This window comes from Neoarius graeffei, chromosome 4 (assembly GCF_027579695.1).
Source record: "Neoarius graeffei isolate fNeoGra1 chromosome 4, fNeoGra1.pri, whole genome shotgun sequence".
Classification (NCBI taxonomy): domain Eukaryota; kingdom Metazoa; phylum Chordata; class Actinopteri; order Siluriformes; family Ariidae; genus Neoarius; species Neoarius graeffei.
This window is the reverse complement of record NC_083572.1, coordinates 109,177,949-109,195,697: the sequence shown is the minus strand read 5'-3', so window position 1 is coordinate 109,195,697 and position 17,749 is coordinate 109,177,949. Positions and strand designations below refer to the sequence as shown.

Below are 17,749 nucleotides of genomic sequence, written 5' to 3'. Positions count from 1 at the left end.
AGCACCGCGAGCTATGGAAAAGCAAACTGGTTCTCAGCTGGCTCGCAAGTTGAACGAGTTGTGAACCAGCACTGGAATTGGTTTGGTGGAAAAGGGGTAATAGTAGTATCAATGTGTCTCCGAGTCCAGAAACTTAATCTTGATTCTAAGATCCCTGTTCTTGGCTGCAGGACTGGAACCCAATGTGGTGTTCTGCTGCTGCATGCTGAGATGCTTTTCTGTTCACCATGGTCGTAAAGAGTTGCTATGAGTTACTATATCCTTCCTGGCAGCTCGAACCAATCTGGCCATTTTCCCCTGATCAACTAGGTGTTTGTTTCCACCCACAGAACTGTCGCTCACTCAGTGTTTTTTGTTTTTTGCACCATTCTGTGTAAACTCTAGAGACTGTTGTGTGTGAAAACCCCAAGAGATCAGCAGTTTCTGAAATACTCAAATGTTAACATTCACTAACTTGTATATGGCAGTTTAGTGAGGCATTTGCTACGTCCAAAGGTAATGTAGGTTCACTTTCCAAACTTAATCTGAGGTAATTTTATTTTATCTTTCCCTATCTAGTCTGAGATAATTTACGCTAGCACTTGCTGTTTGGCGTGAGATAATTTACTTTAGCTCTCGCTAGCTAGTCTGAGCTAATTTACTTTAGCTTTCCTTGTCTAGTCTGAATTTACTTTTTCTTTCTGTAGCTAATCTGAGGTAATGTATGTTTGTATTTGCTAGCTTGTCTGAGGTAATTTACTGTACATTAGCTTTCCATATCTGGTCTGAATTTACTTTTGCTTTCCCGAGCTAATCTGAGGTAATGTAGGTTTGTATCTGCTAGCTTGTCTGAGGTAACTAATCTGCGGTAATGTAAATTAGGAATGGGAGATTTTGGTTGTGGACGAGGAAACCTGAAGGACAAACCTTTCCACATCTTGCTGACTGGCACCAACACCCATGCCACAGTGAAAGAAAGTCACACTTTGAGATGATAATTTTTCCCGTTCTGATGTTTGAACATTGTGAACATTAACTGAAGCTCTTGATTTGTATCTGCACGATTTGATGCATTGTGCTGCTGTCAGGGGATTGGCTGATTAGAGAACCGCATTAACCAGCAGGCGGATGGGTGTACATCAGGATAGCTAGCGAAAGCTAGCTAAAATGAGCTCAGATTATCTAGGGAAAGTGAGACTGTGGATGCTAATGTACACTGAACAAAAATATAAACGCAGCACCTAAAGATTTTATTTATTTTGTACATCCGATACTGATTTTTTTTCTGCCCACATCAAATGATAGTATAGCATACCAGTAAACATTTTTTGAAAAAAAAAAAAAATGTCCCTCTACTCAAGTTCTGAGCAGTGCCCAGACTTGAGATAATCCATGATCCAGTCGGGTGTGACCATTGCAGACAAAAATTTCACTGAGTAATGCATGTCATGACCATCCTTTATGTGGGGCCAATAAAAGGCCACCCTAAAATGACAAAAATGTTCAAATGTCAAGATGCCACAGATGACCAGAATCAACCGGGAACGAGCCATTGGCATGCTGCAGGCTGGAATGTCCATCAGAGCTGTAGGGCGTCAATTGGGGGTGCTATTCCACGATAGTCCGCCTCCTCCGACGATTTCAGCAGCATGGCACCACAGACAACATGCCACATGCACGCAGGCCACGTGTCACCACTCCAGCACAAGACCGGCATATCCGTCTGACCCACCTGTGTGATCGGTGCCGGACTGCAACACGGACCGCAGATGAGACCATGGGGAGACACAATCGCAGGGTCAGCAGTCAAACTGTGAGAAACCGACTCAGAGAAGCTGGCCTCCATGCACGTAGACCTCATCGAGGATTGGACCTGACTGCTGGGCGACGATGTTCTCGTCTGGACTGGGCTCGGGCACATAGAAAATAAAAATGAAAATGAATTTCTATCTGAACATTTGTATTTCATAAAATATGGACCGCTGCGTTTATATTTTTGTTCAGTGTATATTACGTCAGATTTGCTAGCGGAAACGAAGGTGAATTCTACAAAAGAAAGATAGGAATGTTGGAGGAAAATCAACAACTTGAGAGTAATAACCATAACTCAGTTCAGTGCTTCATCACACGACCTTACCGCTGATTATTTTCCTGTCAGAGCACACCACGTTGTGTTCTATTTCTTACTTTAAACCTTACAAACTGCCCTTTTAAACATGAAGGAAAAGTTCTTGACCGTTTATTCTGTCAGTACACTGTGTGTAAATGATATCTCATATGTATATCAGTCACCTTCTCCTCTTTCACAGGCCATCTGTTTGCTGCTGTTCGCTCGAGGACATCTCCACATGAAGGGTCCCTTTCTGGTGCTCTGTCCTATGACGGTTCTGGGCAACTGGAAAACAGAGTTAGAGACGTAATGCGTTAATTCCTGATAAATTTTTCTGAGCTTTGGTATTTAATAAATTCTCCAAAGACAAACAGTATCCGATTTTTTTTTTCTTCTTCTTGTTTTCTGTCCTGCTTCAGGCTCTGCCCAAGTCTGCATGTGGTGCATTACAAGGGTGATAAAAACGAAAGAGCCGAGTTGCAGAGAAACTTGAAGGACAAACCTTTCCACATCTTGCTGACTCACTACGAGGTCAGGATACAAGCTGGATGATGGGATATAGCTTTTTTTTTTTTTTTAACCCCAACATAATTGACATCTCATTTATAACTTCTTCCTTATTCTCCTCTTCTTTTTTCCTCCTAGATATTCCAGCTTGATGCATCATCATTTAAAAGGTATATATTTTTTTAATAATTATAAATAAATCAATAAAAAATTGATTGTGTTGTGTGATTCAGTAACTTCTTGCAGGTGGGAATGGGAGATTTTGGTTGTGGACGAGGCTCAAAAGCTGAAGAACAGCCACACTAAGCTTCACCAGTTCCTCACAGAGGTGAGCGGGAACTAGCGTCCGAGTGCAGTGACAGTCAGTGTGTCAGTATGTTTCTTTCCTAATCTGCTCATTTTGGAAGATTTAAAAGATGACATCACAATTTTGTAATGCCCGTGATGTAATGCTTCAGGTTTGTTTTCACTGATTCACCTCTGGTGATGTTTTTCTTCTTCCCTGTGATCCAAGTAAAATCCACCATATTTGTATTTAACACTAATCCTACAAAATGGCGTCGGTTTTTTGTTTGTTTGCTCCGTTCATAGGGTAGAACATAATGGAGCTGGATATAAAGTCTTGTGCCCTATTGTATCGTGTGGAAAGACATTTGAGACCCATGATATTCAGAAGATATTATGAAGTATTGGCACCCTCGACTATTACAGGGTGGACTTGCGTCTTTGAGGTGCAAGGTTCTTTCTCTGTATTCTGTAAGTTTAAAATGTTAGTACTACACTGTCAGAAATAGGGGTACAGTCGGAATCCATTTCTGTCCCTCAAGGTACAGTCTACACTAATGTACCCCCTAGGGCTCATTATTGGACCTCAAGGTAAACTGTGTACCTTTGTAGGGCCAAAACGGTACATATATGTTCCCAAGCAGTATATAAACAGGACAGATAAGTGCCTTAAAGGCTACTGCCCCATTGGCAAGTCGTTGTACCTGTAAAGGTACAATAATTTACTTTATTTTCTGAGAGTGTAGAGATGATGTGATACCACTTTTTGTTTTCTGATACTGTTACAGAAACCTCGTTTCAGCTGACACTGGTACCTATCCGATGTTCTTTTCTTTAAAAACTTATATGTTTCTGTCCACATTCACTGTATATGAGCAATCGTGCGCTCTGAATCCTGCGCTACTCTACAACTAGGATATCAACTCATATACTGTGAGTCGAGAAAAACAAAACGGCGGAGCGTGTTGCTGAAGCAACCGAGGACGAAATAAAAATTCTACTTGAAAACAACCCCCCCTCCCCAAAAAAAAAGCAACAAAATATGGAAGGAAAGTATTTGATGGTAAAAGCATCTCTTTTTCTATTAGACTGGTACCAAAATCCAGAATTGTGACACCCAAAGGCAATTTTGAGACAAAGTCGGCAAACAGTCTTATTTTGTCAATTTGGGTGTGCCGAATTCAAATCTGCAATATGCCGAGCTCTATCTGACCTCTGTTGACCTCTAGAGGTCATTGAACTTTGGGTCTGTAAACGTCTCAGCTGAACCCAGTTTCTCAGCTTTCTAAGGAATGAAATGTACTAAAATGATTAATGAAGTTAGCAAATGGCCTTGTTTGTTAAATGTTTAGGTGCTGAATTCATTTTTCATTTGTAAAACGACATATGACTTCTGATAACCTCAAGGTCATTAAACTTGGCCTATAGGCCTATGCATTTAACGGCATTTTTAAACTGACTTTACTCCCCCAAAAAGAATATGAACAGACAAAAAACAAATAGAAAGGAACAAATACAACATTAAATGCCAGTCCATGTACATGTGACTTACTTTTCACAATGAGAATGCCTCGGCGATCACCTTACATAACATTGCATTACATTTAGCGGTTATTGTTTATACAAAGCTACTGAAAAAAGGGCAGATTCAGCAGCATGCAAAATGTGGGGGCGTACAGGGTATACAGGTTAATCAGGGTTAGTATATATGAGAGGTTTTTTCTTTGTTGTTTGTTTTTTGTAAAGGCTTTACCCCGTTTAAAACAAAACAAAAAACAAACAAGTTTTAATTTAATTTAATTTTTAAGTTTTAATTTTTTTTTTAACTGAAGTACTTCAAAAAAATACAGAAAAAAATACAGCTAAAAACACACAACTTGCACAAAACCTCAGCTTTCACACAAAAATTACTCGCACTGCAAATAATAATCAATTATTGGACGAGGTTGAACAAAATATCGTGATTTGTTAGTGTTGAGCAAGCAATTAATTATTTGCTGAAGGCAGAGGTACAGTGGTGCTTGAAAGTTTTTGTGAACCCTTTAGAATTTTCTATATTTCTGCATAAATATGGCCTAAAACATCAGATTTTCACACAAGTCCTAAAAGTAGATAAAGAGAACCCCGTTAAACAAATGAGACAAAAATATTATACTTGGTCATTTATTTATCAAGGAAAATGATCCAATGTTATATATCTGTGAGTGGCAAAAATATGTGAACCTTTGCTTTCAGTATCTGGTGTGACCCCCTTGTGCAGCAATAACTGCAACTAAACGTTTGCGATAACTGTTGATCAGTCCTGCACACCGGCTTGGAGGAATTTTAGCCCATTCCTCCGTACAGAACAGCTTCAACTCTGGGACGTTGGTGGGTTTCCTCACATGAACTGCTCGCTTCAGGTCCTTCCACAACATTTGGATTGGATTAAGGTCAGGACTTTGACTTGGCCATTCCAAAACATTAACTTTATTCTTCTTTAACCATTCTTTGGTAGAACGACTTGTGTGCTTAGGGTCATTGTCTTGCTGCATGACCCACCTTCTCTTGAGATTCAGTTCATGGACAGATGTCCTGACATTTTCCTTTAGAATTCGCTGGTATAATTCAGAATTCATTGTTCCATCAATGATGGCAAGCCGTCCTGGCCCAGATGCAGCAAAACAGGCTCAAACCATGATACTACCACCACCATGTTTCACAGATGGGATAAGGTTCTTATGCTGGAATGCAGTGTTTTCCTTTCTCCAAACATAACACTTCTCATTCAAACCAAAAAGTTCTATTTCGGTCTTATCCGTCCACAAAGCATTTTTCCAATAGCCTTCTGGCTTGTCCGCGTGATCTTTAGCAAACTGCAGACAAGCATCAGTGTTCTTTTTGGAGAGCAGTGGCTTTCTCCTTGCAACCCTGCCATGCACACCATTGTTGTTCAGTGTTCTCCTGATGGTGGACTCATGAACATTAACGTTAGCCAATGTGAGAGAGGCCTTCAGTTGCTTAGAAGTTACCCTGGGGTCCTTTGTGACTTCGCCGACTATTACACTCCTTGCTCTTGGAGTGATCTTTGTTGGTCGACCACTCCTGGGGAGGGCAACATTGGTCTTGAATTCCCTCCATTTGTACACAATCTGTCTGACTGTGGATTGGTGGAGTCCAAACTCTTTAGAGATGGTTTTGTAACCTTTTCCAGCCTGATGAGCATCAACAACACTTTTTCTGAGGTCCTCAGAAATCTCCTTTGTTTGTGCCATGATGCACTTCCACAAACATGTGTTGTGAAGATCAGACTTTGATAGATCCCTGTTCTTTAAATAAAACAGGGTGCCCACTCACACCTGATTGTCATCCCATCGATTGAAAACACCTGACTCTAATTTCACCTTCAAATTAACTGCTAATCCTAGAGGTTCACATACTTTTGCCACTCACAGATATGTAATATTGGATCATTTTTCTCAATAAATAAATGACCAAGTATAATATTTTTGTCTCATTTGTTTAACTGGGTTCTCTTTATCTACTTTTAGGACTTGTGTGGAAAATCTGATGGTGTTTTAGGTCATCTTTATGCAGAAATATAGAAAATTCTAAAGGGTTCACAAACTTTCAAGCACCACTGTAAATAACTGCTTGCAAGACAAACAAATGATATTTTGTGAAAAACGCGTTCAGTAATTGTTTTATCATTCAAACTTTTTTTTGAAATAGTGATTATAAAGTTCGCTCAACGAGTCAAACGATAGCAAAGAAATTGAGCTACGTTGACAAAAGTGCGAAGTACAGTGCCGAGCGTAAATGAGTACACCCCCTTTCAAAAGTAACATTTTAAACAATATCTCAATGAACACAAACAATTTCCAAAATGTTGAAAAGACAAAGTTTAATATAACATCTGTTTAACTTATAACGTGAAAGTAAGGTTAATAATATAACTTGGATTACACATTTTTCAGTTTTACTCAAATTAGGGTGGTGCAAAAATGAGTACACCCCACAAAAACTACTACATCTAGTACTTTGTATGGCCTCCATGATTTTTAATGACAGCACCAAGTCTTCTCGGCATGGAATGAACAAGTTGGCGACATTTTGCAACATCAATCTTTTTCCATTCTTCAACAACGACCTCTTTTAGTGACTGGAAGCCGGACAGACAGCACATGATGGCATAAGCTCATCGCCTGTTGGCCGGATGAGCTCATAATGAACATAATGTATTGCATCAGTAAATGGAACAATGTTGATCACGGATAATCGTTCCCAGGTATAATTGCTTTGCCTCTCATCTCCCACAGCCTCGCTCTCCATTCACACACTGACGCACGATCACGCCTCCACAGATGTGTATGCTATTAATTTTTTTCTTTTTCCCCTTCTGTTCTCAGTCCTCTGTGGGTTTCAAACTTCTGCTAACTGGAACTCCCATCCAGAATAATCTGCAGGAGGTCTACTCTCTCCTCACCTTCATCCAGCCTGGTATTTTCCCTCCTGATGCTGTAACAGAGTTTGTTAACACGTATGCAGATGTACGGACTCAAAGCTCAATAGGTATTACTCCATCATCAGAACATTGTTTAAAAAATTGCTAATTTTTTAAACAAAGCAATTAAAAAAAATTGTTAATGAATGTCTGATAATTGCATATTGTGTGTGTGTGTGTGTGTGTGTGTGTGTGTGTGTATATATATATATATATATATATATATATATATATATATATATATGTATATGGGCGGCACGGTGGTGTAGTGGTTAGCACTGTCGCCTCACAGCAAGAAGGTCCGGGTTCGAGCCCCGTGGCCGGCAAGGGCCTTTCTTTTTTTTTTTTTATATATCTTTTTATTGAAAAATCAGAGATAGCAGCGATAAATCATCACCATGGTTACAAAAGATTTTTCATTTTTTAAACTTTTTTTTTGAACACATTCAAAACCACCCCCCTCCCTTCCCTCCCCCCACCCCGACTGGACCAAAATAATAGTGATAATAAAATAACAGAAACCATACCAATAACAATAACAGACCTTAGTTTTATGTTTGGTAGACCTAGGTAGATGTCAAAATAAACAAATTAAAACAGTAAATAAATAGTTTAATCAAGGGACAACCTGACTTCAAAGGTCTTTATGGCCAACAAACAAGGTGTACCTTTGTGTGTGCTCAAATTGTAAGGCTAAACCTATAGAATCTTTTAATTTATTGCAATGCCTGTGGGAGCTCTCGGAGACCACTAAAGTATGATAGAAAGGGTTCCCAAACAGATTGAAATTTGTCTGAGCACCTTATAGCAAATTTGATCTTTTCCAAGTGCAAAAACAGCATTACATCTTTCAACCACTGAGCGACAGTAGGTGGTGCACCTGACTTCCAATGAAGCAAAACTCGCCTTCGTGCCAGCAGTGAAACAAATGCTATAATGTTCTGTTGGTTCTTGGTTAAATTTGCTTCCTTGTTCGGTACCCCAAATAATGCTATCATTGCACAAGGCTGTAGAGTGACTCCAAAAGCTTTGGACAGTACATCAAATATACCAGACCAATAGCCTGTTAACAAATGGCAAGACCAAAACATGTGAGTCAAATCTGCCACGTTAATATGACATCTGACACAATTACTATCAACATTTGGGTAAATGGATGAGATCCTTGCTCTACTCCAGTGTAGGCGATGGACAACCTTAAACTGAATCAAACTTAGTCTTGCACAAGACGTGCTATTGTTCACTTTTTTTAAAGCACCAGTCCAAGTGTCTTCTGAGATTTCCTCTCCAAGTTCGTTCTCCCAGTTTTTTTTTATCTTGTCCAGGTTGACAATGTCCGTTTTCATGATGATTGTGTAACAGTGTGTAATGAAACCCCTCAGAAAAAAAGGAGCCTTCAAAATTAAGTTCAAAAGTGATTCACTTGGAAGGATAGGAAATTGTGGGCTGTGGCTTCTAGTAAATTGTCGAGCTTGAAAATAGCGAAACAGGTCCTTTTGCTGGAGCTCATATTTAGAACACAAATCCTCAAAACAAGAAAAGGATCCGTTGATATACAGATCACTAAACCTCTTAATTCCTTTCCTATGCCATGTGATAAATGTGTGGTCAAGTTTAGCTGGTAAGAAGTTGTGATTGTTACATAGTGGAGTATAAGTCAAAAGAGTATCCCTCAGGCCATGCTGCTTTCTGAATTGAGCCCATATTTTTAATGTAGATATTACCACTGGGTTGGATGTAAACCTGGAAATCTTCATGGGAAAGTTGGATGAAACCAGAGCAAGAAGAGATGATGATGTGCATGACATGTACTCCATTTCACACCAATCTATATCTGCAGACTGAATCCAATATGCTATTTTGTGGAAATTTGCTGCCCAATAATAAACTCTAAAGTTTGGCAGAGCCAACCCGCCTTCCACCCTTGATCGTTGTAAGAAATCCTTCTTAATTCTTGGGTTTTGACCTTTCCATATGAATCTAGATATAAGTTTGTCAAGTTTATAGAAAAAAGACTTTGGCAAGAAAATAGGAATGCATTGAAATAAAAATAAAAATTTAGGCAAAACATTCATTTTAATGCAGTTCACTCTGCCTGCCATGGTTAGATGTAGAACATCCCATCTTTGCAAATCTGAGTTCAATTTAGACATGAGTGGTGCAAAATTTTCATCAAAGAGGCTATTAAATGAAGGTGTTATATTGATACCTAAGTATTTAAATCCTGACCTAGAAATATGAAATGGTAGAGCATGGTCTGGGATTTGCATAGCTAGTTTGTTTATGGGTAAGCATTCACTTTTTGTTAAATTAAGCTTATATCCTGAGATCTGACCAAAATTGTGCAACACTGAAATTATTGTATTAATACAATTCAATGGATCTAATATGTAAAGCAATAAATCATCTGCATACAATGACAACCTCAATTCCAATCCCCATCTTCTGATACCTCTTATTGAGGGTGTTGATTTGAGAGCCAGGGCTAATGGTTCTATGGCAAGTGTGAATAGTAAAGGGCTCAATGGGCAGCCCTGTCTGGTGCCCCTAGACAGAGGGAAATTTTGGGAGCGGATGCGATTTGTAATAACTGAGGCGTGGGGGGAAGAGTAAAGCAGTTGAATCCACTTCAGAAATGTTTTACCAAAACCAACTTTCTTTAAAACAAAAAAAAGAAAATCCAATTCCACACGATCGAATGCTTTTAAAGCATCTAAAGACACCACAATTTCTGGAACATCATTTGATGAGGGGCTGTATAGCACATTCAAAAGACGTCTTATGTTTGAAAATAAATGCCTGTTTTTAATAAAACCTGTTTGGTCAGGTGATATGATGTGTGGCAGCAATTTTTCCAAACGTGTAGCTAGTAGTTTGGAAAGTATTTTAATATCTGTATTTAAAAGGGATATTGGTCGGTATGACCCACACTTAGAAGCATCCTTGCCTGGCTTTAACAAAAGAGTTATGGATGCTTCATTAAGAGAGTCAGGTAATTTGCCCTCTGACAGAGCGTCATCAAACATATCTAACAGCAGCGGGGCTAGTTGTTTAGAGAATTTTTTATAAAAATCGATCGGGAAGCCATCAGGCCCTGGAGACTTTCCATTTTGCATGGCCGATATAGCAGAGCTAACTTCCCTCAATTCAATTGGTTCATCCAGACATTCTCTCTGATTAGAAGATAAGGTAGGGACTTCTAGATTTTTGAAAAAATCATGAAACAGTGATGTGTCCTTCAAAGATTCTGAACTATACAAATCAGAATAAAAATCTTTAAAAATGTGATTAATTTTTAAGGGGTCTGTTGTGGCCCTCCCCGTTTCATCTTCAATTTCTGATATAATCTGTGCTGCCGACTTAGACTTAAGTTGATGTGCCAAAAGACGCCCTGATTTTTCCCCCTGCTCATAATATAGTCCTCGTGATCTCATAATAAGTCGTTCCGTTTCAGATGTGGATATTAGGTTGTACTGTGTTTGTAATGATATTCTTTCCTTATGAAGTGATGCGCTTGGGGATATGGAATTTTTCTTATCCAATTCAAATATGGCTTCAATCAACTGTTGTTTTTGTTTCTTTCTTTCCTTATTAATATAAGAAGAATACGCTATTATTTCTCCTCTAAGATAAGCTTTAAGAGTTTCCCAAAGCAGTGATGGGGACACATCATCAGTTTTATTAGTTTCCAGAAATCTATTTATGGCTATTTCAATTGAAGTGCAGGATGTGTTATCTGACAGTAGTGTGGTATTAAAACGCCATTGAGGCTGACAACTGTAGTTTTGGCGAAAAATGAGATTCATTAGTATAGGGGCATGGTCTGATTCTACAATGGCTGAATATTCAACTGTCTCTACTGAATTCAAGAGTCTTCTGTCAATAAAAAAGTAATCGATCCTAGAGTAAGTATGATGCACATTTGAAAAAAAAGAAAATGCCTTACTATGGGGATTGAAATGTCGCCATGGATCCACACATGCTGCATGGCTGAAAAATTCTGAGAACCTACCAGCCATTTTAGAGAGAGTCTGCGCTTTGGGATTTGACCGGTCCAAATTAGGATCCATTACGCAATTAAAATCTCCCCCCAAAATCAACAGGTTAGCGTCAAGGTCGGGTAGCTGAGAGACAACCTTTTGCACGAATCCCACATCATCCCAATTGGGAGCATAAATATTTACCAATAAGACAGGAGTGTGATAAAGTGTCCCTGATACTATAACATACCGGCCTTGTGGGTCAGAAATGAAGCTGGAAGTGATGAACTGAATTTTTTTATGCATTATTATTGCTGTACCCCTTGCTTTACTGTTAAAACTAGAATGAAATATTTGGCCCACCCAGTGTTTCTTTAAACGCAGTTGGTCTGAATTGCTTAAATGCGTTTCCTGAAGAAAAGCGATATCTGTTTTCAGATTTTTAATATGAGAAAGTATTCTACCTCTTTTAACAGGACCATTGAGGCCTTTAACGTTCCAAGATGTAAACCTCACGGCTGAACCAGCATTATTTGCACTATTATTAGCCATAGCCACACATTAGACACACTGATACACATAATATTAGCCTGTATCCCTGTACATACCAAAAGTCAGTCATACCTATATCCAACACCATTAAAGTTAAAGGTACATCGTGAAAAACAAAAAGCTGACAATCAGCAAGAATACAAATAAAATAAAAGGTCCAGTCTACCCATTCATCCCCAAAAAACACAACCCCTCCTATCTCTGCTAAACTAGCAGCACGCAGGATTCGTCCCTCTTCTAAACACTTCCAAAAATTCACTTTCGTTCAGTAACCTCGCTCTCGAGAGAGCTCCTGAGTAATGACATAAAGAAAAAATAGGGGGGAAATCCACCTATAACCTGAAATATTTGTTAACTATTGAATGAACGAGTGAATAATAAACTTAAGCTCAAAGATAACGAACCAAGAACAGTGTCCACCGAAGCATGCCTTAACAGTTCGTAGGCTACTTTATCCATCTCTGGAAATGTATGTTGCGTTATTACTCCTGTTCCTCAGCTGGACCATCCAAGTTCTCCTCAGTCAGAATGCCTGGGCTTCCCTCAATCTTTTGAGAGTAGAATGTCTCAGCCTCCGCGGGTGTCTCAAACAGTAGTGTTTCCCTTCCGTAATTAACGCGGAGACGGGCAGGGTAGAGTAGGTTGAACTTAATTCCCTTCTTGTAAAGGGCCGCTTTGACGTTCTTAAAAGCTGCGCGCTTTCTTGAGAGATGAGCGCTAAGATCGGGGTAGAATCTCAGGGTTTGTTCCTCGTATATCACTTCGTTCTGCCTTGCCCAGTTCAGAACTCGCTCACGGTCTTGAAAGCTGAGGAAGGCGACGATTATGGGTCTCGGACTCGGCTGCTTGCCTTTTTTAGGTTTCCGAAGCGAAACCCGGTGGGCTCGTTCCAATTTGGGTGGTGAAGGGAAGATATCTCCCATGTAATCCGTCAAGAGAGTCGAGACGAACGTGACCATGTTGTCCCCTTTCTTCTCGCTACCCTCGGGCACGTTAATGATTCGAAGGTTCACCCTCCTAGACCGGTTCTCCAGGTCATCAATGCGATCCATCAAAGTAGCGTTTAGCTTTTTCAGTTCAGTGATATCTTGCTCAGCCTTAAACAGTGCATCAAAATTGTCACCTGCTGTGGACTCCACCGCGGCGACCCTCTTTTCAAGTGTATCCACCGTCTCTTGGAAATTCACTATAGATGCCTGGATAGGTGCTAACGATGTGTTGATTAGAGCCGCCATGTCCAATTTCAGATGTTCGCGTTGTTTTTCCATTTCTGTCGCCAATATCATACCAAAGTCGTCGGCATTAGCAGCTGTCGCCATGCTAGCTACTTTACTACTTAGCGTTCGGCTGGACTTCTTCTCAGACTCTTTCTTAGACATGTTTAGTAACCTAAAACAAGCTGTTATGATAAATAATAAACTTATGAAACTATCACTTCGGTGTAAGGTCGTGTATATAGGTGTTTTCAGGTAGTTAAAGTCAAAATCTCAGGAGACCCTCGTTCTCACATCTTGCTCCTACATGTCCCAAACCGGAAGCCCCCGGCAAGGGCCTTTCTGTGCGGAGTTTGCATGTTCTCCTCGTGTCCGCGTGGGTTTCCTCCGGGTGCTCCGGTTTATATATATATATAAAGTACACACATTAGTGCATCTCAAACAATTAGAATATCATGAAAAAGTTCATTTTTTTGGTAATTTAATTCAAAAGGTAAACTTTTTTATTCTATCTTCATGCAAAGTGAAATATTTCAACCTTTTTTGTTGTAATTTTGATGTTTATGGCTTATAGCTCATGAAAATCAAAAATCCAGTATCTCAAATTATTAAAATATTTCCCAAGATCAATCAAAAAGGATTTACAATACAGAAATGTCCAACTTCTGAAAGGTATGTTTATTTATACACTTAATACTTGATTGAGGCTCCTTTACCATGAATTCCTGTATCGATGGGGCGTGGCATGGAGGTAATCAGCCTGTGGCACTGCTGAGGTGTTACTGAAGTTGAAGCCCAGGTTGCTTTGATAGCGGCCTTCAGCTTGTCTGTATTTTTGGGTCGGGTGTTTCTCATCTTCCTCTTGACAATAGCCCGTAGATTCTCTCTGGGGTTCAGGTCAGGCGAGTTTGCTGGCCAATCAAGCGCAGTAATATCATGGTCAGCAAACCATTTGGTAGTAGTTTTGGCACTGTGAGCAGGTGCTAAGTCCTGCTGGAAAAGAAAATCGGCATCTCCATAAAGCTTGTCAGCAGATAGAAGCATGAAGTGCTCTAAAATCTCCTGGTAGACACTGCATTGACTTTAGACTTGATAAAACACAGTGGACCAACACCAGCAGATGACATGGCACCCCAAATCATCACAGACTGTGGAAACGTCACACTGGACTTCAAACACCTTGGATTCTGAGCCTCTCCACTCTTCCTCCAGTCTCTAGAACCTTGATTTCCAAATGAAATGCAAAATTTACTTTCATCTGAAAAGAGAACTTTGAACCACTGAGCAACAGTCCAGTTCTTTCTCTCCTTAGCCCAGGTAAGACGCTTCTGACGTTGTCGCTGGTTCAGGAGGGGTTTGATATTAAGAATGTGACATTTGTAGCCCCTTTCCTGAAGACGTCTGTGTGTGGTGGCTCTTGATGCACTGACACCAACCTCAGTCCTCTCCTTGTGAAGCTCTCCCAAGTTCTTGAATCGACTTTTCTGGACAATCCTCTCAAGGCTGCGCTCATCCCTGTTGCTTGTGCGCCTTTTCAGCAATGACCTTCTGTGGCTTACCCTCCTTGTGGAGGGTGTTGATGATCATCTTTTGGACAACTGTCAAGGCAGCAGTCTTCCCCATGATTGGTTGCATGGACTGAACTAGACTGAGAGATACATGGTATTTTATACTGTTTTACTCAAACTTGGATTGAAATATTCTCATATTTTGAGATTTTTTTTTTGTGCTGTAGGCCATAATTATCAAAATTAAGATAGAAATATGCTTGAAACATTTTAGTTTACATGTCATGTATTTTTATTTTATTTTTTTTTTTACCAACTTTATTGGACTGTTACAAAATAAACATTAAAAAAAAGAAAAAAACATTAAAAAAAACATAATAAAGTAAGTCAGCCCAAAGGGGAAAACGCGAACGGGCGACGCATGCAAGGCATTTCCCCGAAGGTATAAAAGAGAAAAATCATACAATTAAAATTAGACTAAATTGATCTGTGGCAGCCACAGTCACGGTGCACAGACCAAGTACATGAAAAGTCCGTATTATAGGTGGAGGTCAGTAATTCAAAGTACAGCTCTAACAGGGATGATTTGAAAACGGAGGCTACGGAATTTATCTGGGGAAAAAAATTTGCATACATAGTTCCATGGTTTAACAATCCTATTGAAGAATGAGGCCTGATAAGTTGAAGTTCTGCAGTGTGCAGGTTTTAAAATTAATTTCGGATTTTGGGCCCTAGACCGGTCATGAGTTACAAAAGACACGTAGAGGTTTATGTTCATGTGTCTAGAATACATTAAATCTTCACTTTCTTAAATAACTTATGGAAAATATTGAACTTTTTCATGATGTTCTAATTTTCTGAGATGCACCTGTAAGTGAGAACAAGAACTAACTTGTTTAATGTTACTATAAAAGGATAAAAAATGTGTCATTCATTAAAATGTATCTAATTATTGACAAATTTCTTCAAAATAATTAACTTCCTGGTTGTAACAGTAACTCCGCTTCATTGCATGAATTAATTATTGATAAATTTCCTGTTGTACAGCATGACACGGAATGTTTTATTGCTTATTTATTGATTGTGTGTGCAGCGAAGGAGCTCCACCAGGTTCTTCAGCCCTTCTTGTTGCGCAGGGTGAAGGCCGAGGTGGAGATAGAACTCCCAAAGAAACTCGAGCTGGTGATTTATCACGGGATGTCTGCTCTCCAAAAGAAGTACTACAGAGCCATTCTGATGAAGGACCTGGGTAAGACACACACACACGTGCGCGCAAAAGGTGCAAAAAGTACCACTGCAACAAACTATTCTTTCAATAATAGATTATTTTTTGATTCATTGGGTTTTAAAATATACAAAAAAAATCCAAAAATATTTCTTGCCAGCATTTAAAAAAAAAACTACAGAATGACAGGTTAATTATCTGTAATTAAATGATCATATTATTATTGAGCGCAGCGGCACGGTGGTGTAGTGGTTAGCGCTGTCGCCTCACAGCAAGAAGGTCCTGGGTTCGAGCCCCGGGGCCGGCGAGGGCCTTTCTGTGCGGAGTTTGCATGTTCTCCCCGTGTCCGCGTGGGTTTCCTCCGGGTGCTCCGGTTTCCCCCACAGTCCAAAGACATGCAGGTTAGGTTAACTGGTGACTCTAAATTGAGCGTAGGTGTGAATGTGAGTGTGAATGGTTGTCTGTGTCTATGTGTCAGCCCTGTGATGACCTGGCGACTTGTCCAGGGTGTACCCCGCCTTTCGCCCGTAGTCAGCTGGGATAGGCTCCAGCTTGCCTGCGACCCTGTAGAAGGATAAAGCGGCTAGAGATAATGAGATGAGATGAGATTATTGAGCGCTTATTTCGACACCAAAACTAACCTAACATCATGGATTTCTGCCCGTGTTTTGTGTTTGTTTTGCCAATTTAAAACAGCATTGTTCTAAATTTGTAAGCAAGAAGCACCAGCATACATGAGAAATTGGAATTTGCATAAAGAAACGCCCCAAATCACCATATAAGGTAAATAACTTCAATTTATACAGCTCCAGTAGTCCGTTTATGCTTGTTGTAAACATCAGGGAGGATGTTAAAGGTCTAAGTAGCTAAACTTACAGTGTCTTGCGAAAGTATTCATCCCGCTTGGTGTTTGTTCTGTTTTGTCGCATTACAACCTGGAATTAAAATGGATTTTTGGAGGCTTAGCACCATTTGATTTACACAACATGCCTACCACTTTAAAGATACAAATTGTTTTTTGAATCGTGACACAAACAATAATTAAGATGGAAAAAAAACAACTCAGAAATCTGGAGTGTGCATAAGTATCCCCCCCCCAAAAAAAAAAAAGAAAAAAAGGCAATACTTTGTAGATAGGGCTGTGCTTTTTGCCATCAGTTGCTCATGATATTGTACCATATATATCGAGTTAAACGATGTCTTTAATGTATTGTAAGTAGAGGGCGCGAATACGTTTGGCGCCAAAATTATTCAATCAATGAGTCTCGAGACGAGGCCATGGAGACATGGGGGACATAATTAGCGGCTTGCAGCTTCTGTAGCAGAGCGCATTGAAGCAGAGCGCATATCTGTGAAGAAACTCAGTCGTCCAGGTACATAGTAATCTGTGGTTGGTTGAAGAGAGCAACTGGACTTGCTTGACGATTCTTGAAAACGTTTCGCCTCTCCTCCGAAAGGCATCCTCAGTTCTGTCTGACTACTCTGTTCAATGATGGTCGTTCCAGGTTGACAAAAATGAACGATCCACTCTGGCTAAGATGTCTGCCAGTTTTCTGGAATACTCAGACAGAACTGAGGATGCCTTTCGGAGGAGAGGCGAAACGTTTTCAAGAATCGTCAAGCAAGTCCAGTTGCTCTCTTCAACCAACCACAGATTACTATGTACCTGGACGACTGAGTTTCTTCACAGATATGTTTCTACGCACTTTGGGATGAGATCCCTTCGACTGGTGCGGGAGTATGAGAGGACTTCCAGAAAACTGGCAGACATCTTAGCCAGAGTGGATCGTTCATTTTTGTCAACCTGGAACGGCCATCACTGAACAGAGTAGTCAGACAGAACTGAGGATGCTTTTCGGAGGAGAGGCGAAACGTTTTCAAGAATCGTCAAGCAAGTCCAGTTGCT

The 17,749-nt window shown here is 39.9% G+C and overlaps 1 protein-coding gene across 4 annotated transcripts in view; it reads left to right on the top strand.

Moving 5' to 3' along the window:
• chd1l (chromodomain helicase DNA binding protein 1-like) overlaps positions 1–17,749 on the top strand; it is a 190,846-nt gene that overhangs the window by 25,985 nt on the left and 147,112 nt on the right. For all 4 annotated transcript variants that reach the window (XM_060920141.1, XM_060920140.1, XM_060920139.1 and 1 more), the window contains exons 3-8: positions 2,289–2,395; positions 2,509–2,620; positions 2,735–2,766; positions 2,843–2,924; positions 7,270–7,432; positions 15,712–15,867. In XM_060920141.1, coding sequence (XP_060776124.1) covers positions 2,289–2,395; positions 2,509–2,620; positions 2,735–2,766; positions 2,843–2,924; positions 7,270–7,432; positions 15,712–15,867 — 652 coding nt within the window. The remainder of the gene's footprint in view (positions 1–2,288; positions 2,396–2,508; positions 2,621–2,734; positions 2,767–2,842; positions 2,925–7,269; positions 7,433–15,711; positions 15,868–17,749) is intronic.